The 27,062-nt window shown below is 42.4% G+C and overlaps 1 protein-coding gene across 3 annotated transcripts in view; it reads right to left on the reverse strand.

Annotated features, from left to right (window-relative positions):
- Grip1 (glutamate receptor interacting protein 1) overlaps positions 1 to 27,062 on the reverse strand; it is a 208,512-nt gene that overhangs the window by 32,198 nt on the left and 149,252 nt on the right. For all 3 annotated transcript variants that reach the window (XM_005397458.1, XM_005397455.1, XM_005397454.1), the window contains 5 exons: positions 18,883 to 18,952; positions 16,911 to 17,056; positions 7,126 to 7,270; positions 4,568 to 4,707; positions 4,200 to 4,394 (listed from right to left, as the gene is read on the reverse strand). In XM_005397458.1, the coding sequence (XP_005397515.1) occupies positions 4,200 to 4,394; positions 4,568 to 4,707; positions 7,126 to 7,270; positions 16,911 to 17,056; positions 18,883 to 18,952 (696 nt within the window). The remainder of the gene's footprint in view (positions 1 to 4,199; positions 4,395 to 4,567; positions 4,708 to 7,125; positions 7,271 to 16,910; positions 17,057 to 18,882; positions 18,953 to 27,062) is intronic.

Here is a 27,062-nt window from a genome sequence, read left to right on the forward strand (position 1 = left end):
GACAAGACACAAGAAAACATTTCCAACTCAGTGAATGTCCGTGCGGAGCAGTCACTTTGTGGTGGGGGCAGGAAGCGAGGAGGCAGTGCTGGTCAGAGACTGCAGAGAGGGTCTTGTTAGAGCAAGGCCGGGAGATGGGGAAAAGCTACAGCGCTGTTTGTAACACGACAACACATCGCGCAGGCTGGTGGCAGGAAGTGCCCTGGACCCCATCTGGTACTAGAGTAAAGTCAGAGAGATGGACCGAGAGGCTGCACAAGCAGCAGACCTGCCACAGCCTGCAAGGCAGGCAGCAGTGGGGAATTTTGCATTGTGAGTACAGCAGGTGCTGGAGAAGAGCTCACTTGCATGTGAAACATGCGTGAAATGGGCTAAGTTTTGCAAGCCTAGGCTTTCCTCCATTACAAGTGAGTATGAGCTGAGAGCTACAAAGAGAAAGTAGAGCTAGAAAACTTCCAGCTCAGGAGGAACTCATTGAATACAGTGAAGAGCAGTAATTTAAAAAGGACGGGCACACAATGTCCATCACATTAATACTGTACAAAGTTCTACAGAGAAAGCAGTTGTGGATGGAAGACGCTCATCAGAAAAAGCATCGCATGATAAATATGACCAAGTAGATTGTCGCAAAATTTTAAAAACACACACCAAAGCCATCATTCTATAAAACTAGAGATCAAAGAAGAAATATAAGAACTCGGGGGAAATTGGGCAAGCTAATGGAATGAGATGAAACACCAGAACATATCGATCAGAGATAAAAGGAAGAGCAAATGAAACCCTCTCGATGAGGAGGACACCGTAGGCTCTCACGCTGTGCGCTGCTCCCGGAATGCAGTGTGCTGCAATGTTTAACTACATTTAAATAAATTTGGGTTCTGCACCCAAGGTGAATGTCTTTCATTAGTTTTCTGTCATCCTTATGAAAACCACAGGAAAACATGGACATTAATTATGCATCCAATTCAAATAAAAAGGGAACAAATTCTAAAAGAAACCAAATAAAGGAATTAAATTTAAAGGCAAATTTTATGTAAAAAAGATCCAGAATGCAACTAGTAAGTGCATCTAGAATTTTCTTTGAAAAAAAGCCCCCAAATTATTACTAATACAATCATGCAACAAATAAAAATACAAATTTACCAATTAAGGAAACATATTGGATTTTAGAAATTGAGAAAATAGAGTTAAACAAGGGTTTACTTCATTATATACGAATATACTTATAAACCTGGATAAAAGCAGGTTTCTTTTACTGAGAGAATAGAAATGATGAAAATGACCTGTACGGAGAGAAAAGTCAGAGTCATAAATAGCAGTGTTGATAGGCCAGAATCACAGAGAATGCAAGCGCTAACTGTCCGTGGAACGGCAGGGTCCAGGCACTACCTGTTTGTCAGTCTCTTCTTGGACTGATCTCTCCTCCATCCAAGTAGAGCAATCCGCGTCTTATCACAGTTGGCAGAAGGAATAAATAAGACCAAAGGGACCAAAAGCATGATATCTGGATGAGGCAGAAGGACACAGAGGATACAAGGAGCTAGAGAAAGAGGAGGGGAAGAAGTGGTCTCAGAGGCAACTAGGAGAAGTTTGCATCTTATAGCTGCACAACTGGACACTGTCCTGCGCCCACCAGCCTTGATCAGCCATTCTAATTCTATTTCCACTGACTAAGCAATACTCAGCAGTGCTGGCAGCTGTTTGCACGCTAGCTGTCTGACCCTTCAGAAGCGAGGGAACCTCTTGTATGAGAATGGTGCCCCTGGGTCTGTGGTCCAGTGGTGCTGACCTTGTATTGTGCCAGTTATTACGTATGTGTTGAGTGAATGAGTGGAGAAAGCTTGACCTTCTAGGGAAGCAGCAAGAACAGCAAGGAATATGGTGACAGAGACATTGATTCTTGGCCTAGAGAGGGGGATGTGAGGCATGGAGACTCAGCATCCTGCTGGGAATGGGGCAACTGCAGTAGGCTTACAACAGCAAGGCTGTGAGGATCTTTCCGGGACAGCAGACAGAGCTGCCGAGTGGCGGAGGAACTGGCTGAAGAGAGAAGCTCTATCCCATCACGTATTTAGTAGGAGGAGAAAAGGTAATTTTATGGCTTCCTTCCAAAAAGTCAACTACACGCACAATCTGGAGAGACCTGTTGTAAACTCATTTATCATCAGTAAAAAAACAAAAGAGAAACACAGACTGTGAGGTCCTGGGGAACAGGAAGCTCAGGATGATGGCTACGAAGTGACCAGCGAAGCCCTTATGTTAATGCAGGCTGCACTGTTGGGCTTGCTGTGTTCTAGGCTGTCTGAATGTCCTATGACTGTTTTCCGGGTGCTGTTCTTAAGTAGTTACGGAGTTAAATCTGAAGAGAGTCAACTCATCTTCAGAAGTGAACCCCGCAGGATAACAAAGATACTGAAAACTGTAGGTGAGTAAAGGACAATGAAAAGACTGAGGCCATTTTGCTTGGAGAAGGGAAGACTCCAAAGAGAGAAGAAAGCTGTCTTCAGACACCCGAAAGGACTGTCAGGTGCACGAGGCTTTAGTCTGGTTTTGAATCACCTTGAGGGTAGACACAGGTCTAACAGGCGGACGCCTTGGGCAGATATATTTATGTTCAACACAAGCGAGAACTTCTGAGCCGGCAGAGCGGTGTGACGATGGGAGGGAGCAACCTGTCACCTCAGGTGCTCTCTCCCGCTTGCTCGTATGTGGTGAGGCAGGACACAACACCAGGAGCGGCACTGGGTATCAGCCCGGCTGACTTCACATCCTCCCTCTCCCCTCACACTGTGACCCGGGATCAACACGGGCCTTCAGTTTGGGGCAGTTACAAGAATCACTGCAGATTACTTATAGGAAAGTGCTTACTAGGCCAGGAAGCATTCTACCACCAGAGATGGTTACAATTTTCTTCTTTTACTTCGGAGAACTTCCATTCTGTCCCGCCTCTGTCGCTACTCACCTCTTAGCTTCAGCAATCTCATAAAGATTTCTAATTTTTAAATGACAAATTTAATGTTATTATGACTACTATTCAAATTCTTGAAATGCTTCATGTATAATACATAGTTCTTCATCTTTCACTAATGAGGTCCTATGCTAGTATGCTGATCATGCTCTTGTTCCTATGGAGTAAAAGGCTAGAAGAGCAAAGTTCTTCAGTGTCACTGTAGGGGGCAGGATCCATTAATATTAATAGCATCCTCGCAAAAGTTTTCTGTGTAGCCAGAATGCCTCCACATTAATAAAGAGACAATAAACAAACTTAATTCAAATTAATGCATCTGCTCTGATAGAATTTGACTGTCTTTTATCCAGGGTCCTTTGTTGCCTATCCATTTTCAGGCAATGAAACTATCTGTCATTAGGTGGCAGAGCTAACTTGTCACAAGGCATTATGACCTGGAAAAATTAATTGCCAGATAAATGAAAGCCTCAGTTCTCTTTTGGGTATGCAAAATATTTTTTTCCACCAAACTCCAGTATCATCTCGAATAAGTAACAAAATGACATCTCTGAGGTGTATCATTTCCTCTCCATGTTTTCCACCAGCATGGGACAGAATAATGGCAAACTGAGAAAGGAAAACCAGGATGCGGACAAAGTGGATTCAAAGTATAGTTCACGGAGCACCAAAGCAACCCTTATGCCCAAACACATGTTGTCGAGCTGTTTAGGTATTGTATTCTTTGACCAACAGTCGAGATGACATTTGTGAAGAAAAATCTAGTACACACTTCCATGTACTGTGAGTACAGCTCTCTAGTAATGAGAACCAAGCGAAACCTCTTCAAGTTTCTATACAGAACCAAGAGCAGGTAAGCATAAATGGGGTCACAGATCCTTATCTAATCTCTTATGTAAGTCTCAAACTCCCTAAGTCATTTTGTGAAAAACTTGCTGGAAAAAACACAGTGGCACTTGTCTCCAGTGTATGGTCAGCCGCACGACAGTTCTGGCTTAAAAGACAAGCTCAGCATCGAAAACTTGGCCACTGGAAGATCTAACCAGCGCTTGTGAGTGTTTGATCAATGTTCATGACTTCTCAGGACTGAGAAGAGAGCGCAAGGTGAGCCAAGTGAAGGGCTGCAGTGCGCTCCGTGTGGCGGCCCTGACACAGACACGGCTTAAGTAGAGACATTCTCTGCACGAACTTTGAGGAATGAGCTTCAGCGATGATTCCCCAAGTGGGGACATACCTTGACTGCTGTAGCTGGCATCCATTCCAGACCCATCCCACGAGTCCACTGCACTGTCCACGCTGGGCACTGTGGAGGGGTACATGTCGGACAGCTTGCCTGGCTTCTGTGCGGGAGAGGAGTCCTCCTCCACCTCTCCCATGTCGCTCAAGTGGCTGGGGACGGGGAACTTCTTGGGACTTGACGCGGACTGGGCTGTGCGAACAGGAAAGGAGGTTAAGTATCAGAGTAAACTGGGAGAAAAAGATCCTCAAATGCTCAGGAGCAGGAGACTCATTTCCTTAGAAGCACGCATGTAGACAACAGCACATTCCTGCAGGGAGGGATCCGCTCTGGCGGTCCTTAGCTGAGGCCCTCCACCCACTCACCATCTGTCTGTTTCTTAATTTTCAAGGTCACAGTCTCTCCCGCCATCTGCAGCAAATGAATGGCTTCACTCAGAGGCTTCCCCTTCAGGCTGCTGCTGTTGATGGCGAGGATTCGGTCTCCTATGTGGATCGCGCCAGTCCTGAGAAGCCAAATAGGAATAGGAAAGCGGGGTCAATTCCCCGACACACTTTATGCATTCATAACAATAAAGACTTGGCAAGCACCTCTAGAAGTCACTTCTAGCTTTCTCCTGGGCAATGTGATAAGTTAGCTACATCTGGTGCGAACTACTTTTTAATTTCAAATAAAATTGGAGAAATTGTTTTCATTAGTTTTGAAAATGGACATGGGTATTCTTTTCTTTAAACTGCAAGTAAGTGGAGTCGTTTGGAAACCCTCTAAAAGTACAAAGGAAATGAACCACGGTGACGAAGAAGTAGCATGGAACCTTCTTTCTTTCTACAGACTTAGGATGTTGAGCACAGTGAGCTCCTCACCGGAGTGAGGCTCGGGGCGACAAGGACGGACCCCAGGCCCCCGCACAAGGCCTTCCCTGTTGACCATTGCAGGGACTAAAAAGTGACGCGCACAAGGCCCGATCAGCACTACGCTCACACCCATCTCTGCCACCAACCAGTGTGTGGCCTGGGTACCTTACTTTAACCTCTGGGCGTCAGTTTCTCCTCACTATCGCGGGGATAATCATCTCACAGGGAAGTCCCAGGAAGCAGAAAGGAACACAGATGTAAAGGGCTCGGCACACTGCCTAAAATGTGGCCAAAGGAAATGAACTACATTTTGACGAATACATCATAGATCCCCTCCCGCTTCTCTTCCCCTCCAAGCTGATCTAGTAAAGGGCATTTACGGTTCCGACGTTTACTGCACTGTCTTTGGTGGGGAGCTCCGGATGGGGAAGGGACAGCCCCAGAGCAGAGTGGCTCAGGGTGGTGTGAAGACTCAGACGTCTGCCCCACAGAAAGCATCTTGTGGAATCAGAATTCCTTGCGCCCGCTGCTGGTTGAACGGGGGCACTTTAAATCCGGTGCGCGAAGGAATTTACCCAACCCACACGGCTGCTGATGACCGCTGTGACTACTGCTCGCTCTGAGACAGAGACGGCTATGCTCAGCTGAGCATCTGGGCAACAGAGGTGACAGAGAGGCACACACGTTAGCAGAGGCCGCTTCACAGGCCTGCCATCGCCTCTACTCTTAAGAACGCCCCATCTCTTCATTCTTGCATAGTCCTAGCTTATGGAAGATCTAGGTTGTAAGTCATAAACACTTTACTGACTCAGATCAATATTAATCTGCCATATAACAGAGATACTTAGGACCAAAGGACGCTGGAAGAATATGCTATCCTAGGTGTCTCTGCTAATATCAGAATACCAAATTCCAGCAGAGTCACACGCTCTGAGCTGCCCCAGCCCCCTCACCTTTCAGATGATGATGTCGGATAAGGTGAATTTTAAGGTACGAGGGATGGGAGTGTCTTCATAAGGTGTGATAAAAAATACAGTGAATGCTGCTGCGTGCCATCCAACAGAAAGGCAGGCTCGTGAACTCGCCACGGCACGCGTTTACCCTCGTTATTCTCTGGATCAAGCACTGTGACAGTCCTGGCTCTTCCCCAGAGCAAAGTGACCAGGAAAGAGAACTGTTTTGAAGTGACGCAGGGCATCAAGGCGACCACGGCAGTGCAACTACAGACACTCCCAAGAGAGGACGTGTCCAGGTGCTTCAGAAGGTGGCAAGAAGGACAGCACAAGGATGTCAAAGTGCGGGAGAGGATTTTGAGGAAGATTCATGTGTTTCTTACTGTAATACATTTTTAAGAAAATTTAAATGTCACTGTAGTTTTTGCTCACTTGTACTTTTCCATTTTCTGAATTCTATGTCTGTATTTTACAAACCCTTGTCTTCAAATGTCAGAGTGAGGGATGCAATTACACTGTTGAGCCAGGTCACCGGAGAAAAGATTTGGTTATAGGATTGTGAAGTGCCCAACAAGTCTCTCAAGAGAGAAAGACAGTTCAGTGGAGGGTGAAGAGTGGGTGCGGTGTGTGTGTGTCAACCACACAAGGTATTGTTTGGGGGGTTCCTTGCACTCTCTTTCCCATAATCTCTGAAGACAAAGCCTGTGTCATCCTCTCCTAAAAGATATGGTAGCCAAGCACAGCGCCTGTCAGGTAACAGAGGTTCAGCAAATGTTCGCAGAATTGCATCAGACAAGCCATTTAACTTTCCTGAACTTTAGTCTGCTCTGCTCAGAATGGACACAATATAAATCTACTTCTAGTCAGTGGTGGTCAGTTTATACATTTCCGGAGAGTAATGTCAATGTGAAACCCGTGGCATCTTTTACTGCCTGTAAGATGCTCCCCTAAGTCAGGCTGGAGTTTTCCCTGAGAGTTCTCGGGGTATAAAACTCAATCCTCTGAACAGATGTAAAAGTCCACAGATAAGGAGCCAGGAGAGGGAAGTACATAAGGGCGTGAAGAAGAAAGCACCTCTCAGACACAGGCAGTTCCAGCAGTTCCTTCGGATTTTACCTTTCAGCTAATCCCCCTTTAGTGAGGCTTGAAATGATTATTGGATCAAACGGCTCCTCAGTTCCTGAAATCGTGATGCCAAGAGGCCCCCCGTAACGCTTCAGCTCCACTGTATAAATAATCGCTCCAGAACTTTCTTGTTCATCTGCAATAAATGCCAAGCAGTCACAACCAACTTCTTTGGGAGAAGCAAAATAATAAGACGCACAAATTCACACCTACACTCAGGAATTCAAATCATTACCATCACAGGATTATGTCTCAGAAAATAATTATTTTGGGGGAGTAGCATTTCCTTAATAGGATCTTACATTCTAATGTAAGGATAGAGATGTCAATGCAGGGCAGGAGAGCACCGCCTAATGACTTGTGTTTTAAACCCCTACCTGAACCACCCAGCTGGGTCTGCAGGACTTTTAGGCTAGTCCGTGCCTCACATGGTGCTTGCCTAGCATTTTGCTTTATGTGATAAATACCTGAGGAAAAAACACATGGCCGAATAGGTAATGTGGGAGGAGCCATTCAGTCCTGAACTGGGCTTTGGAATTTTCATTTTCAGCCTTTACACGTACAATAACTTTCATTATGGGACAGCTGATTTTGCTCAGCTTGGCTCAAATGGTAGCACATGTTTAAGTGAGACTTAGAGAAATTAGCATGAGGACAGTAGCAGGAAACCCAGAATCCCTCACATATCATTCCACTGATGCCATCTTCAAGAGGGAGCCCGACTGCTGATTTGGGGGTATTAAGACAGAGGGTTGAATGTTTATCTCTCCTCTGCTCTTGAGAAGGAGAGTCACTACACACCAGGCTGCCATATACTGTCATATACTGATTCTGGCTATTTCACATTAGCACAAGACATTTTTTAATGCAGTCTACCTCAGTCATTGGCTAGAAAGGGGTCATCTACCACCTACAGCATGATGGGCGCTGTGACTATGTCAGGGTTGCCTTATGAGTTTTTTTTTTTTTTTTTTTTTTCTGATACCAGGAATCAAACTCATGACGTTGCGCTTGCCAGGCAGGCGCTGTGCTGCTGAGCTAAATCCCCAGCCCTGGGGTTGCCTTATGAAGTCTCCGAATTAGAAGGATTCTATTTGCTTACGGCATGCTTAAAGTTTCCGAGCATTTCCTGTTTTATTCCCTGGCTCAGAGCTGTGAATGGTTAAGGAGCTGTTTCATTTCTGCACCTAAGGATAGAATGAAATGGTCCAGTAGCTATTTTAACAAAATAGTCAGCTTTTACAGTCAGACTCTGTATCATAGTGATACATTAACAAAGCCATGTTTTTGCATTGAGCAGCTGTTCATTTACGATAGGAAACCCTAAAATAAGGAAGCAGAGAAAAGCTTGAATTAACAGTTCCATTCTCCCTGTGTGCAGTAACGAACTAGGGCGGACGGAAAATGAAAGGTCCATTCAGCAGTGTAGGACGCGATGCTTCCTCTCCTGTCTGCATTTGCTGTCCTTCGGGCCCCAGGTTGGGAGCTCTGGAGCTCAGTCATCATCTCCACTCTCTGATGCCCTGCTCTTCACAAGCTCCACACATGGATACCTGCAGACTCCACACTGCAGTGTCTACATCACCATCTTAGGTCATAAAAATTGTCAATATTAGATTCAACATTATATCAGCAACTGAGAATCCTCCTCCACGTGGGACCTAACTCTGCTCTGATAATCTGCAAGCGTCTTTCATCCTGCTGCTTCCATTGTGGCCAACAGGCTGGCCATGGTCTGCTGAAGGCTCCCTTAAAGCATCAGGATTTGGGGCAAGCAAGTAACAGTCAAAGGCAACATTTTTCTACAGTAGAATATTTGGTTGTGCCTCAGAGTTGGCTTTGATCTAAAATTTAAAAACTGACAAAACAACAATGAAGACAAAATCAGAACAACACAAAAACAGCAAAAATGAAACATGACCTCAAGACAAAATGATAAAAATTTATAGTGGTTGCTATATTACATCCTGTTATCTTCAGTGAAGTTGCTCAGTCCATTAGACACAAGAATGTAAGATTGATCAAACAATCAAAGGCAGTAATAAGTAAAAAACAAATAAAAATAATTAAAAAAAAACCCACTGGAAATGATGCAGAGCGTCACCATACAGAATGGTAGGAGTTCAGCAATGGTTCTTATAGTGCATATTGTTTTCAGATCAGTCATTCTAATTACCAAATTCAAGCATGTAAAATTGGTCAAGAAAAAAGAAAGTTTCAAGCATTGACTGTTCCTCTCAAAAACCACAGACATCAGCTCAGATGTCCTTCCGGGCACCTTTCTGCGCTCTCAGCTGGGTCCGGCGGCCTTTCCTTTCCTGTGACGCCTTGCAGCTCCTGTACATTCTTGTCCTGTTTCTCAATTTTCAGTTTTCATTCTTGTCCCCTACCCCAGCCGAGGAGAAAAATTAACTGATCTTGAATGAGAGGAATTAAATACTGAGAAGTAAGATCGACTTGGGTGGGGCTGAGTGTTAGAGGACCACAGACCATCAACATGTAATTCTTGAGATTCTTCGCTCCTGGGAACCAGTTCTGCCCTCCCTGAGAATGCACGTTCAATGCATACTTTTCTCTCCTTTTCTTACTGCAGTACTGGAGACTGAATTGAACTCGGGGTCTTTGCTCAGAGCTGCATCCTCAGGCCATTTTTATTTTGAGACAGGGTTTTGCTAAACTGCTCAGCTGTCCAAGCTCGGCTCAAATTTGCAGTTCACTTGTGTTCGCCTCCCAGAGGGTGAGATTAGAGGTCTGAACCTCCAGTCCCAGCTTTTGTTCTACGTTTACTGATCTCTTTTCTTATCTCCTTCATTAGAATAGGATTATCTTGAAAACAGAGTTTTATCTTCATATCCTCATAGCCAAGAACCAAGTCTGGCAGCAGAGAGATCAGTAAGTGCTTGAAATGAGCAGAAGGATGAATGTTAATGTGCAGTCTGGCTCCCAGGCAGAGATCCGGAGGACAGCTCTGCGAGTCAGCTCCCCTGCTATGCCAAGGTCTAGTGGCCTTCTCCAAGGCAGGTAATACAAAGCCCGTCCGGCTCACTGAGTGAAACCAAGACCTGGGTTGTTACTGCAGGGACCAGGAAACCTAGACTTTTGTCCCACCGCTGTTCCAACAGTGTTGAGTCAGCTTCAGGCTAAACTTCCAATTCCATCTGCCTTCTTGGATGTAGCCCAATTGGCATCGGAAAAGCCCTGCCTAGGCGGTGGGTACCAACTGCATTTAGAGCGTGATGCTTAGGCCGTTTTGGAGGTGGAACTGCTCCAAGGTTCTCTGTCTAAGAGCTTAGAAAGCAGTACTAGAATGCTCAGCCTGAAAAGGAACTTCCTGAAGAGGAAAAATGCAGTCAGTTTCAGGGTGAGCCTAAACAGATGTTAATGATATTATAAGCAGCTTTTATATCACAACAGAAGGTTTACAACTATTAGGGAAAGACGAGAAAGGGGGCCAGCCTACTTGTTTGTTCTGCTCAGCTCTAGTTAAGAAAATTAATGGGAGCACGGAACAGATGCAAAATTGCTGCCTTACTTATCTGCAATGTTATTTTCAGGCTTCTTGAGCGCTGCCTGTTTAACAAAATGAACACTGTCTGGCTTGGATCCATAAGAGCAGCTGCTTCTGTGGCCAGACGGGAGGCCTGGATCTGAAAGTGTCTTTGGAAGACAGACATGGGCAGGTCAATCAAAGTTCACTCAAACCCAAAAGGATGGGATTAATTTTAGACTGTGGCTGCATTTCTTGAAGTTGGGCAGGGCTGAGAAAATAAGCCATTTAGGATAACATTCGCTACCGTTTCTTTACCGTTACGTGGTCATTGCACCTGGTCATGTCAAAGTCATGTTCTCTGAGTGGGTCCCAAGAAGTCACTGGCATATTTAAGAGTGGAATTCAAACCTCTTCATGAAAGTGGTAATTTCTAAGTCTCAAAGTTAGGTCCCTTGGTGACACTACTTCTCACAGCGTTTTATGACCCGCAGTGCTGGCAGCCTCTGGGAACTTGTTAGAGATGCAAACACCCAGTGCCCTCCCAGACCTGTAGCAATGGGCAAGTCTGGGGGAGGCCCTCGCCAGCTGTGTTTTAACAAGCCCTTTGGGTGACTCCCATACACACTCGAATTTGAGAGTTGGCGAGAACAAGCATGAGAAGAGTGCTTCTACGCTGCAGCCGGCTTCTTCCCAATAAGCTCCTTCCCCACAGCCAGCATCATTCTTGGGAACCTGTAATGAGGCAACTCTGCTACTCCAATGTAGGTTTTAAGGAAAAATCTACTTCAAGTTGCTTAGCTAAGGTTTACATGGATGAACTGGCAAACAAAGACAAAACAAATGAACAAACAGAGAAAAAAACCAAACAAAAAAAACAACCAAATCCCAAATCTTTGAAGGACAGGTTTAGCTGGTAATAATTTATACTTGCATAAGACTGTAATTCACTTTGGATGGGACAATCTGATGCCTGGAAATCTTTTTCTACACAGATTGGGGCCCATAAAGGTAAAGTGATGAATTCATGGTCTCTACAGAAAAGCTCTGTATTAGAAGATGATTCAAATGAAGAAAGAAATCATTAACAGATTGACAGAAAGGTGGCTCCACAAAGCATGCCCTTTTAAACTATATGAGTTAGATCTGGAAACCTCCATCTCTTCTTGCATTTCCCACAAAGTCTCTACAGCTCTGGTAAGGCTCCTTAAGGGTCCAGCCAGATCTCCACCCTGCCCTCCTCGGTGACACTGGACCCAACTGCATTCATGGCAGAACAACAGATTTTGTTTCACAAGGGTAATTTGTTTCTCTGTGGACCTGGGGACTGGGTAGCGGCCACTTTCCAGGAGCCTTGCACCTGTGCAAGAACCGTTTGTCTCTCCTTCAGCTGTGTTCCTGTAATAATGAAATATGACAAATGCAACAGCTTCCAAGGGCAGAACATGACTGAGTCTATGGGAATAAAATGCCTCTGGGCCAAGTGTGCTGAAACAACTGGCCATCACAAACTAGAGGTAAACTGAATTTTAGACACAATCTAATAATGACTGCAATGACACTCACTTGGCTTTACTAAGTACACATACTATTGCTAACATGTATTACTTCCTTTGATGCTTAAGACAGTTAAGTAAAAGAACGGATTCTTTTTCCTCTGTGTGTGTGTGTGTGTGTGTACACGTGCGTGCGTGTTACTGGGGACTGACTCCAGGTCTTCCACTCTGAGCTACATCCCAAGCTGATTTTTTATTTTTATTCTGAGACAGGGTCTCGATCAACTGCTACGTTTCCCAGGCTGTGGTCATACATGTGATTCTCTTGTCTCAGCCTCCCAGAGTGGATGGATGTTAAATGGATATTTACAGATGAGGAAACAAGCTCCGAGAAACTAGCTGGCTCCAGTTTCCCAGCCGGTCAATGGTGAAGCCAGCCTAGGACTGTCAGTCCTTTCATGCTAGGAGGCTAGAAGCAGGGTTAATTCAGACTCTCCTGAATGTCTCTTTCAACGTTTTAGGAAAAGCTGCGGCCACTGGCCGAACACCAGCCAACTCCCACGTTTGGTCCTTTCAGCGGTTCCCCCTCCACTGGTTTCTGAGGTTAAAGTCACATTTCCTAACGTGGTTTACAAGGCCGTAATGATTTGGTTCTAGTGTATTTTTCCAGCTCAGCTCCTACCCCTTCTTACACATTACGCTTCAGCCACAGGCGCCTTCGGGGCTGTGCCACGGTCTGTGAACCTCGTGACCCACCTCCCAGTTTCTTTTCTAGGACAAGGTTGTTAGATTCATTTTCTTGGGGCTCCCAGGCACACGTGGGTAACCCCACACACTCTTAAAGTTCAGTGCATACCCACAGAATGTTCCTCATCCTATTTGATGGTGACCTATTTAAGGGCAGGGGATATGTTTTACTTAAGAACTGGTATTTCTAGCATAGAACCTCAGGCCTCTGGGACACTAAGTAAGTGCTGATGCCCTGGCTGAAAACAAAAGATGTTGACAATGTGTTCTACCATGTCCTGCGGTAAGCTGAACGAGAAACGAGACTATTATAATGAAAAGAAATGCTTAGATTTTGAAACAATGTCTGTTAAACTCAGATGCTTGGGAAGCAAGTTGTGTCAGGTACAGTTATAAAGTCCTTGGGATTGATGAAACCACTGTCAAAGGATGGAGAAGAATGGGCAATTAAAGAAAGAAATAGAAATCTCCTAGCGTACAGAAAATCCTAGATTAGTTTGAGCGATATTTCCAGGAGTACAGAGTATGTACTGAATATTACTCTTCAAAAGTATCTGGACAAAGCATGACAACTCTTCAATGTGATAGCTTAAATCATCAGCATGGTTTCTGATTAAGCACAATTATCAAACTTCTAAAATCAATTGCTAATGATCAACATTTATTTTCCACTCAGTTTTATCTTGATCAAAGATTAGAACAAAGGCAGTGAAAGGACTTTGGAGGCAATTTTAATAAAAGTCGTCTCCACTCATGAAGCATGACCGTGCCCATGAACAGCCCCTTCAGTGAGTTACAGCGGCTGTCTGAGGTGAGCGCGAAGCTCTACGTGTGCATTATTGCAAGTGGAGCCAAACCTCAGAAGGATTTAGTAACACGCCCAAATGCAGTAGAACTGGAACTTAAACCTAGGCATGACTTTAAAGTGTGTGCTCTCTGTGGCTATATAGACTGTTTGGAACTAATCTATGACTTGGTTGTACATTTCAAATAATGTGTGGTTTCAACCTTGCTTTGCTTTGAATAAAAAAAATATTCAGTTACCCAAATAATGTTTTCAGTCTAATGAGGGGAGAGAACTCTAGGATCACATTACTTCTTCCAAACTGATGATCAAATAATAGTTTTCAGAGTGATCTGTTATAAAAACATGTCTGAGTGAGTACATATTTCGGTATATCAATTTGAGAAGATCCAGTTTGGATAAATATACCCTTCACACCAATATTTATAACCTTATTTTGGGCATGTGTGTATTTTCAATGAAAGGATCTAGCATGTGTGAAATAAGACCTCTAAAAAATTAAAGAGTACTTAATAAGCACGATAATTATCATAATATTTAGGTAGAAGGACTCTAGTTGAAAACTATAAAGGGGAAAAATAAGCCAAAGGGAATCAGCAACTAAAATGCGATTTAGCTCTTCAAGTGCTTAGCAGTTATTTCTGAAGCCCCTACCAATGCATTTGCAAGCTGGGCTTTGAAATTGGACACATTGCCAATTGTACACACCATACATATTCATTTCTGGCTGAGGTTTTTCACTCTGCAAGGAAGGTAGCTAAGATCTGCTTAGCAGGGCAAATCATGCAAAACAGTTTCTCCACAGGGCTTTGCCTCTTCCCTAGGACAGAACCCGGATGATGCTGCAGGCTTTAGCCCTCTCTTGAAATAAATCCCCCAAAGCAAGTACAGTTGAAGCAGTCTTGACAGAAGGAATGCAAATGTTGGCACAGAAAATGAATTGCTGGGGAAATAATGACTAGAAACCTGTGCGTTTAACACTGGTTATAAGGTATATTTTGCTGTGCTCCTTGTCAACTGTAACAGTGAATATACCCTTTAATTTTGTTGTTTACTTGAAATAGAAATCATAAGCATATGACCTGACATGACTATGAGTTCTAGATCTGGATGTCTGACTACAGGAAGATCCCAGAACAAACATTCAGTATTGGTTGGTGGCACGGTTTAGATTGCAAATGTTCCCAGAGGCCCCTGTGTTAAAGCCTTGTCCCTCTGCCTGTGACACTCTTGCAAGGTAGTGGGACCTTCAGGAGGTGGGGCCAAGTGGGAGGAAGTTGGATCACTGGGGATCTACTGAACCCTGGCCCTATCCTTTCTCTCTTTGGTTCCTGGCTAAGATGAAGTTAGCAGTTTTGTTCGGCTGCACAATTCCTACTACAACGTTCTGTCTCATCACGACCTCAAAGTGATGGAGAAAAGCGAACACGGACTGTGATCCAAAATGAATCTCTTCCTTTTAATTTGATTATCTCAGGTGTTTTGTCACACCAATGAAAAGCTGACTAGCACAAGTTATGTAATATATCTGTATATTACCTAATCAATTCTTCACCTAGTCAATTTACTGGATTAATAGTGGCTCTCCATCTATCATCATAAATATATCGACCAATGTCATAGAATGATTCCAAGTAAATAAGTTTCTTTTTGGGGCTGGGGATTTAGCTCAGTGGCAAAGCACTGCCTGGCAAGCACAAGGTTGTGAGTTCTGTTCCTGGTACCGGAAGAAAAATGAAAAATAAAAAAAAAAAAAACAGTAAATTTCTTTTTTAGTTCTCCTATATATTTTTGCTCCTGCTTGAGTTGTAAACTGCAGTTTTGAATTAATTATGTTTATTCCCAATCCTATTTATTCCAGTAACCATGTAATTTAGTTATTACATATCTTATGAAATATCCATGGAGTTGGAAAACAAAATTAAATGTACTAGGCAAAAGCATTCTATTAACTGCACAGAAGAGAAATTAACACTATGGAATGAATTGAAATCTAGGTGAGGTAAGTAAGAGGCTTATGTCATAAATCAGCAAGAATCTCTGGTGTGAGATTGCATGACAGGGTGACTGTAGGTAGTAATGTTAAAAAGTTAGAAGAAAAGATTTTGAAAGTTTTCACCACAAATACTGTAAATGATAAATGTTTGGAAAAATAGGTATATTTACACTTATTTAAATATTCCACAATGTATACACATATCCAAACATCCTGCTACCCTGTTAAGATGTATATTTTTATCTTTTTATGTCAGTTTGATGTAAAGAGAAAGCAAAAGTAGAAATTGTAAAGTATATGTACAGGTACAGTCTAGAAAAACAAATAAGACTTATAACTATAATTAGAAGAATCATATACACAGGAAAGAGCTAAACTTTACTCAGAAGATCAGTAAAACTTTAAATTAAATGTTAATATTGATACATTTTATTGTCTATAATTCCCTATATTTCCTGATGCTTTCAATTAAATTTTTCTATTAGTTCCAGGTTCTTAGCATAATCACATGGAAGGGCTTCTACTGAGGGCTACTCAGAGTATGTACCGGAGGCCCTGCGCACAGCCCTGCAGTAAATCAGTATGGCACAAGACAGATGTGTCACTTCCTTTCCACTCTGACCCGGTGACCCTAATTTTCAGAAATATTTTTGAAGAAAGCAATTCAAAGAAGAATAGTCGGATAAAGATCTCTATGCATAAATATCTATGATACTACTATCTATAATAATGAAATAATTGGAAACAACCTAAAGGTATAGATAAGGAGTAATAAGCCAATTATAGGAAATAACAAAAACATATGAAGGGTCTGTAAAAGGATAAAATGTTTACAATATAAAGTTATGTAAAAATGTGACATTGACTTTGATTATAATTTTGTAATAGAAGTACCAGCAAAGACATGACAATGACCAGCTCCAGTGCATTAGGGTGGTATTAAGTGATGATGTGGTTTTCATTAAAATTATTTAATACAGTCATAATAACATTTATGGTGAAAATATTCCAATTAAATCATTTAAAAGCACTACTGTTTTAAAATTCCTACTATACTCTCAATGCAGGATTTAGTATATGTGCCGCCGAAGCGGAACTCAATGCAGAATTTAAAGACGCTTAGCTATCTGAAACACTGCTGCAACGCCACCAGCCAGATGCTGTATGTAAAACACCAAGACCTATTATCTTTTTGACAGATGGGCTGTTAGAAAAATCAGTCTTAAATAAGGATGCTATTGCTACCTGAATTATCTTCATCTTTGCGGATTTTGAGCTTTACCAGATCTTCACACTGCTGGAGGATCTGAACTGCATCTTCCATGGAACAGTTGTCCAGCCGGATGTTATCTATTGCAAGTAATTTATCCCCCAGTTCTAGGGTTCCGGTTCTGTCAGTAAACGCACAGAAACACAGGACAAATGACAAGCACTTGGGCAACCGTTTAAAGAGACATTAAGCATAATGTCCTATGGTAGGAGAGAAAAAGAGGTTCTTCAGCTGTTTTTACATGGCACTTTGTTGACAAACACTCATTTTCTTCCTACTCTTATTAGGGATGACATTAAACTGCAGAGTATTATAAACATTTTTAAATGCTTCCCTCAGTTAAACCAGGATGTCCATGTAATGGTGACTCAGGAAATGTAAGGTTTTGGGAAGGAGGTACTGGACTGGGGCGAGCAGGGAGCCCCACGTCTTTTTTTTTTTTTGGTTTTTCTCCGGTACCGGGAACCGAACTCACGACCTTGCGCTTGCCAGGCAGGCGCTTTTGCCGCTGAGCTAAATTCCCAGCCCCGAGCCCCACGTCTTTATGCTCCTTTACACTGTTGCACCCCTTTTGAGCTTGGCCACCAGGCACTAGGAGGGGCTCGGAGCAGGGAGGAGTAGGTGGGCAGAGTTAGGAGAGACCCAAGACTTAGGATCTTTGCCATTTCCAATGCAGCAGTAACTCATGGCAGGTGGACTAGAGAGAAAATGTACAGAGGAAATGAATCTAAGGCTACCTGTTCGGAAAGTGGTCTCTGAGCATCTAATATTGGCTCCCCAGTACAAGTCTGCTGCAAGATTTTAAAGGTCTGTAGTGAAGTAGAAAAACAGTAAAAGTATAGTATGTGCATCTTCATAGTCTTCATAGATGTATATATGTTCATATTTGTTAGAAAGGGCCTTTATGCATTGTCTCCAATAAGAGACTGCAAAATGTTTTCCAGTATTCATTCTCCCTTTCCTTCTTCTGGGCTACTCCCTAAAAATGCACCCCGGCCTCTCAGCATCCTTCATGGCTCCACCTTCTACCTACGCCTGAGAAACGTAGCCGACGGCCAAGTGAGAGGGAGGGCTCCCCGGCGCGGGGCCTGCTCGCTTCCCAGCTGCACGCAAAAGGGAGGCTTCTGCCCTGTCCAGCCCATGGTATTAGTAAGTTTCTTTAACACAGAAACTGAACCTCTCCCTGTATCCTGAAACTCACGCAGTGTCTCCCACTTTTGAGTGTTAAAATACTGTTATTTCCTTTAAAGAAATGACTTGATTACAGAATTTAAAAAATCTTTCATTGAAGAATAAAGTTAACGGTCTTGTATCCGTATGTTGAATCACCTAAAAAATATTTTTGGGCTGGGGATTTAGCTCAGCGGCAAAAGCACCTGCCTTGCAAGCACAAGGTCGTGAGTTCAGTTCCCGGTACCGGAGAAAAACCAAAAAAAAAAAAAACAAAAAAACAAAGTATTTTTGATATGTGAAATAAAATGCTCAAGGCAGCCTTATTTTGATAGCATATGGGCCAACGGGATATTACTTAAGGCTTAAGGCGCTTGCTTGCCCAGGGAGGACACTCTGGCATCCAGTAAAACTGTTTCACAAGCTATAGTGTCTGTGAGGGGTAGTTCTCATAATTGAGGCTACTGTCAGGGTTTTCGCTGGAAAATCAAAGGTAGAAGATGATCAGTGAATAAGAGCCCATGCAGAGCTCACAAAAGACCCCAAAGCCCTTTCAGACAATTATTGTCTGCTCTGGGTGTAGAGATAAAATGATAGCAGAGGAAAGATCTACGTAACCATCGCCACCTGGGATATAAAATAAAGTTGATGGAGGTGGCTGCCTGGACAATACTGAGAACACCATGCTCCGTTAGTGAGGCCCACTGTGGGAGGGAGGGTCATTCTGCTTAAATTAAGAGATGCCGTGGAACAAACAAGAAAATACATTTTCCTTACCTGTGTGCCACACTCCCTTTCTTGATATCTGAAATGACAAGGGGGTCCCCTGGCTTTCTACTGGACGGTGCTGTAATAATGCAGACAGAACAAATCACATCTTAGTATGTACGAGTCACTCAGTACTAGACATTCTCCTCGTTTATAACAACTGTTAAGGCAAGTAGAATTTGTACACAAAGCAGAGATGTTCAGTAAATGAATTCGGAAGCATGTGCGCTATATCTTAAAAACATTTGTGTTAAAATATTTATAAACTTAAAATCTAAGGCCAAGCCGTTTAATTTGCAATTGGAGAAAGCAAGTGGAGAACTGCCCGTGAAGTTTACATCTATTTTAACCAGTGATTCTCAAGAACCAACAGGGTTGGTTCTTTGGAGAACACCAGTCAGCTTGGGGCTCCCGTTAGGGTGCTGGTGTGGGCCCCTTTCTCTCACCCCACTCCACTTCTTCCCAGGAAGGAGACACTGTTCACGGGAACGTGTCATTGTTACGCAATTACCCCAGAAGGGAAAGTGCATAAGAATCACTAGTTTAAAGTGCATTTTTCCCCCAGGAAAAGTCTTTTGGTAGATGGACTATAAATCTTTAAATTCTGTTCACAAATTCATACCGAGAAAGCTCTGAAATATTCTGGAATGCAGCTATTCCATTTTACTGACTGTAGTAAACATTTTGTGGCTAGGTAATTAAATTCTCATGCATCCTGTTATTATAAACATGTGCATAGAACTTTAAGGTTAAAGAAAAACCATCATTCTGCATAGTGGTCAGTTTTGGGCTTCATAAATTTTCTTACAAATATTTCCACTTGATAAGAATGGAAAACAAACCCGAATGAACTTACCTAAAATCAATCCCTGAAATGAAATACAGTCCATATATGCACAAAAATCATCTTGATGTAGAAGATTTACATTTAATTTAGGAGTTTGATACTTAAAAATTATGCATATCAACATTTGTAAAAAAAAAAAACAAAACACCCAACTGGCCTCTGAGAGATGTTTTGCCATCCTGAATGATTTCCTTTTAGAGATCATTAAAAGGTCCCTAAAGTAGGATTTTATGATAAACAGTCTGATCACCCCATAATAACCATAGAACCATTTCACATCCCATAATCCCATCTGAATCCCAGGAAAATGTTTATGCACAACAACAGATGGTTTAATATCTCAACACAACATTTAAAGAAAAAGCAAACACGATGAATACCTTACCCACTGTCTGAATTAGTTCACAGCAAATGTTAATGAGATTTCGTATCATCATTCTACTTAGCTTCTAACAAAGAATGCAGAATAGCTATTCACTACAATTACTTCATTATTGAAAGCTTCATTCAATGATGTGACATCATTCCTCTAGAGGAATACCAACATCTAGCATTTTTACTCATGGCCTCTTCCAAAACTGCAAATTCTTCTAGGCATAGGTGCAAAAATAAAACTTTGTTATTACCAGCAAGCATAACTTTTCCAGTATCTGCCAATGCACCTATTTTGCCAAGCTGTAGTAAACATCATATAGCACTCAGTGGTTCTTTTGGCTTTAAAAATATCCATGTTCCGCTGAAATGGTTTGTGAGATCCAACAATAGAAGCATCAAAATCTACTTCTGCCTTTTCACAACAAAAGAAAATAGTACTGTGATGTTTTGGACAAACCCACATGGTCTTTCAGAGAAGCTGAAAATTTCTTATGGTTTGTAGACTTCTCATGCACTGTACGCATTCTCATACTGACTGCATTATTCTCTTTCTCCTTTAGCCAAATCTATACTTGAGACTTGGGGGGGTTGATGGAGGTGGGTACCCATGGGGATGATTATACTAAACCTAAAAATGAGTCCAAACCGATATAAACTTCCCCTGCCGTTTTTACCACGCATATTAAATTTGGCCACGCATGGTCCGGCGACTCAGGCTGTGCATACCTACTTCCATGTTTCAACTCTCCAATACCCACGAAGTCAGAAATCAAGTGTGACTTGGTTGGTCTGTAGTGCTCTAAGACATACTGTCAATATTTAAAAACTTATTGCTTTCATATGGATGTATGATTTGTTTTTAAAAAACAGAACAGTAATATAGTTTAGTGATTATGAGCTGGGTTGTGGCAACCAGAATAACGGCTGTCAAAATCCTGGCTGTACCACTGATTCGCTATGTGTGTTTGTGTAAACAGTCTTTAAGTGCCTGTTTGTCATCTGTAAAATGAATAATAAATACTTGTGTTGGGAGGATTATGTGAGTTATTGCATATAAAGTGATCAGATCTGGGCACACAGAATTCAGCACACAGATGTGAACTCTTTTATTATCCAGCAACACGGACCTCACTTGCCCACCCCTCCCGCTAGAGGGAGCCTTCCATCTCCCACTTGCTGCTGGCTTCATTGGGCTTAGCAACTTGCCTCACCCACAGAGCTTCTGAGTTCGTGGCTTTTTTGAACGAGATCATACTAACAGTCACTCAGTACTTTGAATGTGGTTGGGGTTCTCCACAGAAGCATCCACTTACTTCACACATTTAAAGAACACCAACCACGAGCCAGGCATCTTTGCACCTGGCACTGGCTGTTAAGCCTCAGAGAAGTTGGAAGACAAGGAAAGACAGGCTGGCGAAGTCTCAGGAGGTCATTAGGCATGAGTTGGTGCTTTGTCTTCAGTGACATGATTCCAGCTGAGAAGGCCACACAAACATGTTATGGGTTGGGCTCAGGGTTCAGTGAGTGCTCATAAACGAAGGGCAAAAAGGTTATTAAATTTTGGAGAAGAGATTAAACAATCGGAGCTCTTTGAAATCTCAGCCTAACTGGTCAAACAATCGAGCTGAAAACCTAACTAAAGAGAACATGATGGTAAATCCTGTTTTATAACATAGCTATTAAATTTGAAGTACTGGTCTTTTCCCACTTACATTTCGCAAAACAATTTTAATTCAACTCAACTTGTATCTCCAAGGTCACTGTTCTTATGGGTCTAGAGCTACACTGAGTTATCTGGAAGACAGTTCAGAAGTTGATCGGCATAATGTCTGTCTGAAGCTCTTTGGCAGTGCAGCAAGCCTAGGTCACTAGAAATTTGGCCTCAATTCACACGTATACGTTTGTATAACATCACAAGATCCATTACCTTGATACTTCTCACCTTATACATTCTCATGCTCATAAGGCAGCTGCATTACTTTTTACACTTTCCTTTTTATTTGTATCAGAATTATCAATGCATACAACTTAAAGAGTGAATTCTCCAAGAGCAGTCCTCAATTTTCCTCTTTTCCAGATGCAACTACAGATGGTCCCCAACTTACTAATGGTTTCATGAAATGATTTTTCAACTTAATGATCATGTAAAAGAGATATACATTCAGTAGAAACTGTACTTTGATTTTTTTTTAAACTGATTATTTTTTGTGTTTTCTTGACACAGTGTATAAACACTCTCCCACCTCCTGCCACCACCGGAATCCTCTTTCCAGGGTCCTCAGGATGATATGTCTCGGGTGGGTCTGTTTATATCTGGGGGTACGGGCCCATCTGTTTGGAAATGTGTACATCAATTCTAGGAAATTTTATAGAACTGCTTCTTTGATGCTTTTCTATCTTTGTGTAATGCCTGTTATACTGAGGTTGTGTCATTTGGCTCATCCTTGTACGATATTTCTTCTACATTCCTCATTTATTTGTTATTTTGTTTTAATTTCTGGGAATTCTTCAATTTCACCTCAGTAGTTTAACTGAATTTTTTCTTTCTTTTTCTTAATTTTTAAGAGTTCTTTGTTCTCCCTCTGGAGGTTATTTTGCTGTAACATGTACTCTTTGATTGCTCTTATGGATGCAATATCCTATATTTCTAATGATGTTGAGAACAGTTTTGTTCGTTCTGTGTTTGTCTTTTTCCTAAATGTACTGTTTCTTTGATTCTTTGTTTTGTGCGATAGCCTTGTGTGTTAGATTCAAGTGTCTAGTTACTTTTATTTTTTTCCCTAGCTGTCTGCTGACAGCACAGTGAGGACGACAGTCTTTGTTTCTTTGGGTCAGATGGCACTAATTCTTTCTCCTGCGTGGAGGGCACTGAACCTAACCGCCTGGTATCTTTGAGTCCATGGGGACGGGAGGTGGCAGCTTCACTACGCAGTGGGGAAGCTTCTACCAAGTCTCTGTTTGTACTACAGTATTGCTGTGTTCAGCTGTGTTCCCCAGTCCACAGAACTCTCCACTGCATGCTTCTTAGAGAAGAAAACTCTAGGCTTCTACCAGTGTAGGGGAGAGATAGTTGTCCGTGCTGAATGGGGGAAGAGGGTTACTTCATTCTTGGGCTTTGCATTCGTCCTATCTTAGCTTCTTCACCACGCTTACTTCCTGAAGTTTCTGATGCCACCAATCCCTGAGGCTCTTGGGAATCTATGATGTGAATGAGGTTTCTTAGCAGCTTTGGTGTCGTTGTGTATATTCTTCTTCTTTATCTCCTTGTAAGCTTCCACCTTTTGAAAATCTTACACTATCATTTAAAGTGGGCAACAGCATGGGGGAAGTAGTAGTAGCAGAACTGTCCTTTCACCTCAGAGGTATGAAATCTTTCCCATGAGAAACTGGTTATTATAGAAAATATGGGTTTGTTTCCTCTCAAATAACTGTCAGAGGGCTGGGTATGTGGTACAGTGACAGAGCCTACTCTGCAGATGGCCCTAGGTTCTAACACCAGTACAACCAGAAAAAAATTTTTTTTTCAGAAGAGGTATAAAATGATAGTCTCTATCTTTTGTTCAATAATTTCTCCTGCATTTGAAGACAAGTATACTCTTTTGCTCTGAATTTTGAAGCGAATTAAATAGGAATAAACAAAGCAGTTAAAAAACACTGTATAATATCTAGTCATTTGTGGAACTGACTCTGATAACCAAGGTACTTTGCTCAAAATCTCATGAAACATCCGATCTCCATTAGAGAAATTGTGTCTCTTTCTCCCATTCAGCTTTACTTTAATTGCAACCCTATACTCAATATGTGGCAAGTACAAGAAATTACTTACTTTGCAATAGAGCACTGAAGAAAATTTTCATTGCAAACTCAGTGAAAGACATGAACCATTCTCTCATAAATATGCTTAAGACTTAGGGGAAAATGACAGATGTGTTGTGCTTGTCAGAAAGTTCGCTTTATGATTTTATAAAAAGTAAAGCAGGCCTTTATTCCTGCAAACAATTCAGTCATAACTAAAAGAGAAAGCCAACAAATTAACTGCGCTCACAAAAAATGCTGCCTTCTGCTTTTCTGCTATAGGATCTGGGGAAGGCTTGTTAATCAAATGGCAGCAGGACTGAGAGCCTAGTGGCAGAAAGGCAGGCAGAAATGGGTTGAATCCCTGCTTTGTCTTCGTTACTTCTGTGTTTTGGGGGAGGTTACCAAGCTAAGCCACATTATCCTCTCTATAAAATGGGGCTGGAAGCCAAGGGGATGCTTTGAGGATTACATAAGAAAACACATAAAACTGCACAGTGCAGTAGCACAACGTAGACATAAAACTCTGCACTAAAATCACAGAAGAAAACACCAATGTGAAAAGAGCTGGTTCCAGGGTTCTCCGACGTTAGAGGCCCGTGGGCTGTGCTGCAGAGCAGCGAGTTCTAAGAGGCTGGAGGAAGAGGGCGCAGGGAAGGTGGCTGCCAGGCCCAGCCGGTATCCTCCTGCGAGGTTATTCTGCTTTATCTACAGTAATCAGTCACTCCATATTATAGCAATAACACGGGTAAAAGCAGTGCCTGGTGCTAATGTGCTGTGCATGTTTCATCAGGAACTGAAGAAAATTAGTCTAAAGCTGCTCACCACGTCCAAAATCAGAGGGACTCATTTCTCAGTCAATTAGGTCTGGGGAGCAAGCCATGAAGGCTTTGACGGCGCGTGAGCTTCCCACCACGGAGGCTGTTTCTTAGTGATTAGAGCTTTTACAAGGTGAAGAAGATTGAAGGGGGATTTTGGATGAAGACAGAGAGAAAGATCAATAAACTCTGCAGCGCTCCAGTTTCATTTAAAGTCTCTGTCAGCGTCTGAGAAGAGGGTCCCTGGCTTGCCTGCCAAAGTAGGACAGTGAGAGTTGGGACCAGAGTTTGCGGTCCGCAGCCGTGCTGAAAATACTTACTGGAGCTCTGCGTGAACCACTGCACTCACTACCATTTGTAGGGGGCAGAGTACAGGCACCTGACACACACTAACTCATCCAATCTTGTCAGCAGCGCAGAAGGAAATGTGTAAACCATTTTCCAGATCGGGAAACTGCGGGCAGAGAGGGCTAGGGAGTTTGGGAGAGGGGCAGTATGGGTGAATTCTTGCTCTTGATCATTTCCCAAGGCAAGGCTTTTGCAGTCCAGGCAACAGACTCTGAACCAACACCTATATCATTATCTCCCTCACAGATTCCTTTCCTGAAGGGCACGGCACTCAGGAGAGCCTTGTTTGCTGATGAAGCCTTGTTACTCAGTCACACCATGCATACAGGTGCCAGGAACTGTGCTAAGTCTCAGCAGTTTACTCTCTCATAGCAGCGACAATGGATAGTCTTGTGAGATATTTTTTCTCTCATAGTAAAGTCTGTTTTCTCAAGTAGCAAAACGTGAGTATTCTCCATGAGGAGATACAAACTCAGCGTGGTGATGATTAGTTGCGTAAATGGAGCTGTAGCTCTACAAGGGCTGACAAGCCCGAGCCACAAGCTTGTGTATCCTCTCCACGCTCGGAAGCCTTGTAGCACTTCCGGTTCCCATGAACAGCATTTGCTTACAGCTGGCTACGAGTCTACAGTTCAAACCACTTGTGAGGGGGCTTTTCGGCTGTTGTCGTTATTGGTAATAAAATCAATTTTAGAAGCAATGCTTAGTACATAAAGACCATCAGCATAAAACATAATTTTAAATGACTCTACATGTGAATAAAGCAAATATTTTTTTAGTTGTGCACACATAACTACATTTCAAACAAACTGCATATCCATTTTCTTCTCTAGTATTGGGGATTGAGCCTAGAGCTTTCATGTGGAGTTACATCCCCAGCCTTTTCTGTTTTTTAAAATTTTGAGACAGGTCTTTCTAAGTCATTAAATTGTCCAGGCTGGGCTGGAACTTGCGATCCTTCTGCCTCAGCCTCTCAGAGTACTGGGATTATAGGTGTGTTCCACCATACCTGGTTTAAATATCTATTTTTAAAAAAGAAATACATTAATTTTGATGAATCTGAATAAATTATATTTTTATTAATATCAGTTTAAAAGTAAATCTGTTATATAAAACACACAAAGAAACACCATTTTCCTGGGTAAAATTTGAGAATAAAATGGCAGCGGTGATAGAAATGTCCAAGGAGGGAGTATCTTTAGAATACCCAGTAACAGGAAGCTTTTCCAAGGACAGGGCACGTATCTTCAAGATTTAACATCAGCTTAGAGCATGGTGAATGAAGGTAGAAGGACGGAAAAGTGGAAGGGAAGCAGGCGCTCTGTGTACACTGACAGGTTACGCACTATGTAACTCCTGAAGAGACAACACCTTCAAAACCCGTTCTGACAGAATGAACGAGTGAATGAAACAGGATCAACAGAATGGATGAAAACATTAAAATTACATGGGGATCGTAGAAGACACCTGAGCCTCAAGTATCTTTGGAATGCAGTGAGTTCTGACGTGCTTTCCCTGAACCTCAGTAGACTCGATTCTTGACAGAATGATGACTTACTGTACGGGTTTCACAGTGAACATTCCAGGGGTTAAGTGGCCCAATTAAAGGCATAAACAACTTTAGTGGCACTTAAAATCTGCCTGAGGTCTCCAGAGTTTCATTTCATCTTCCTACTTTTCTCCCAGCAGGCAACTCTGGGGCGGGAAGGGAGGAATCTATCGCTGTCTCTCATACCGATGGCTTCTTATTCTTCACATTTATTCTGAATTATAGTATAGTATGCTGTTTTTAGAGTTGCAGTAGACACATGTGGTTTATCTGTTATAAAGTTGTGCTTTTTAGTGCAAAATTTATGTCATCAAAGTTGACTTGGACAGCCCCCTTTTATTCCGTTCAATTGCGAACTCTTTTTATTTACTTTTGCCTTAACCACTGACCTAAACGCCATGCTACAGTGTGGGGAGGCACTTTTATGTGGCCTCATCACTCTTCCTTGAAGGGACCA

Source organism: Chinchilla lanigera, unplaced genomic scaffold, assembly GCF_000276665.1.
Source record: "Chinchilla lanigera isolate Chin_1 unplaced genomic scaffold, ChiLan1.0 scaffold00057, whole genome shotgun sequence".
In the NCBI taxonomy this organism is placed as follows: Eukaryota; Metazoa; Chordata; class Mammalia; order Rodentia; family Chinchillidae; genus Chinchilla; species Chinchilla lanigera.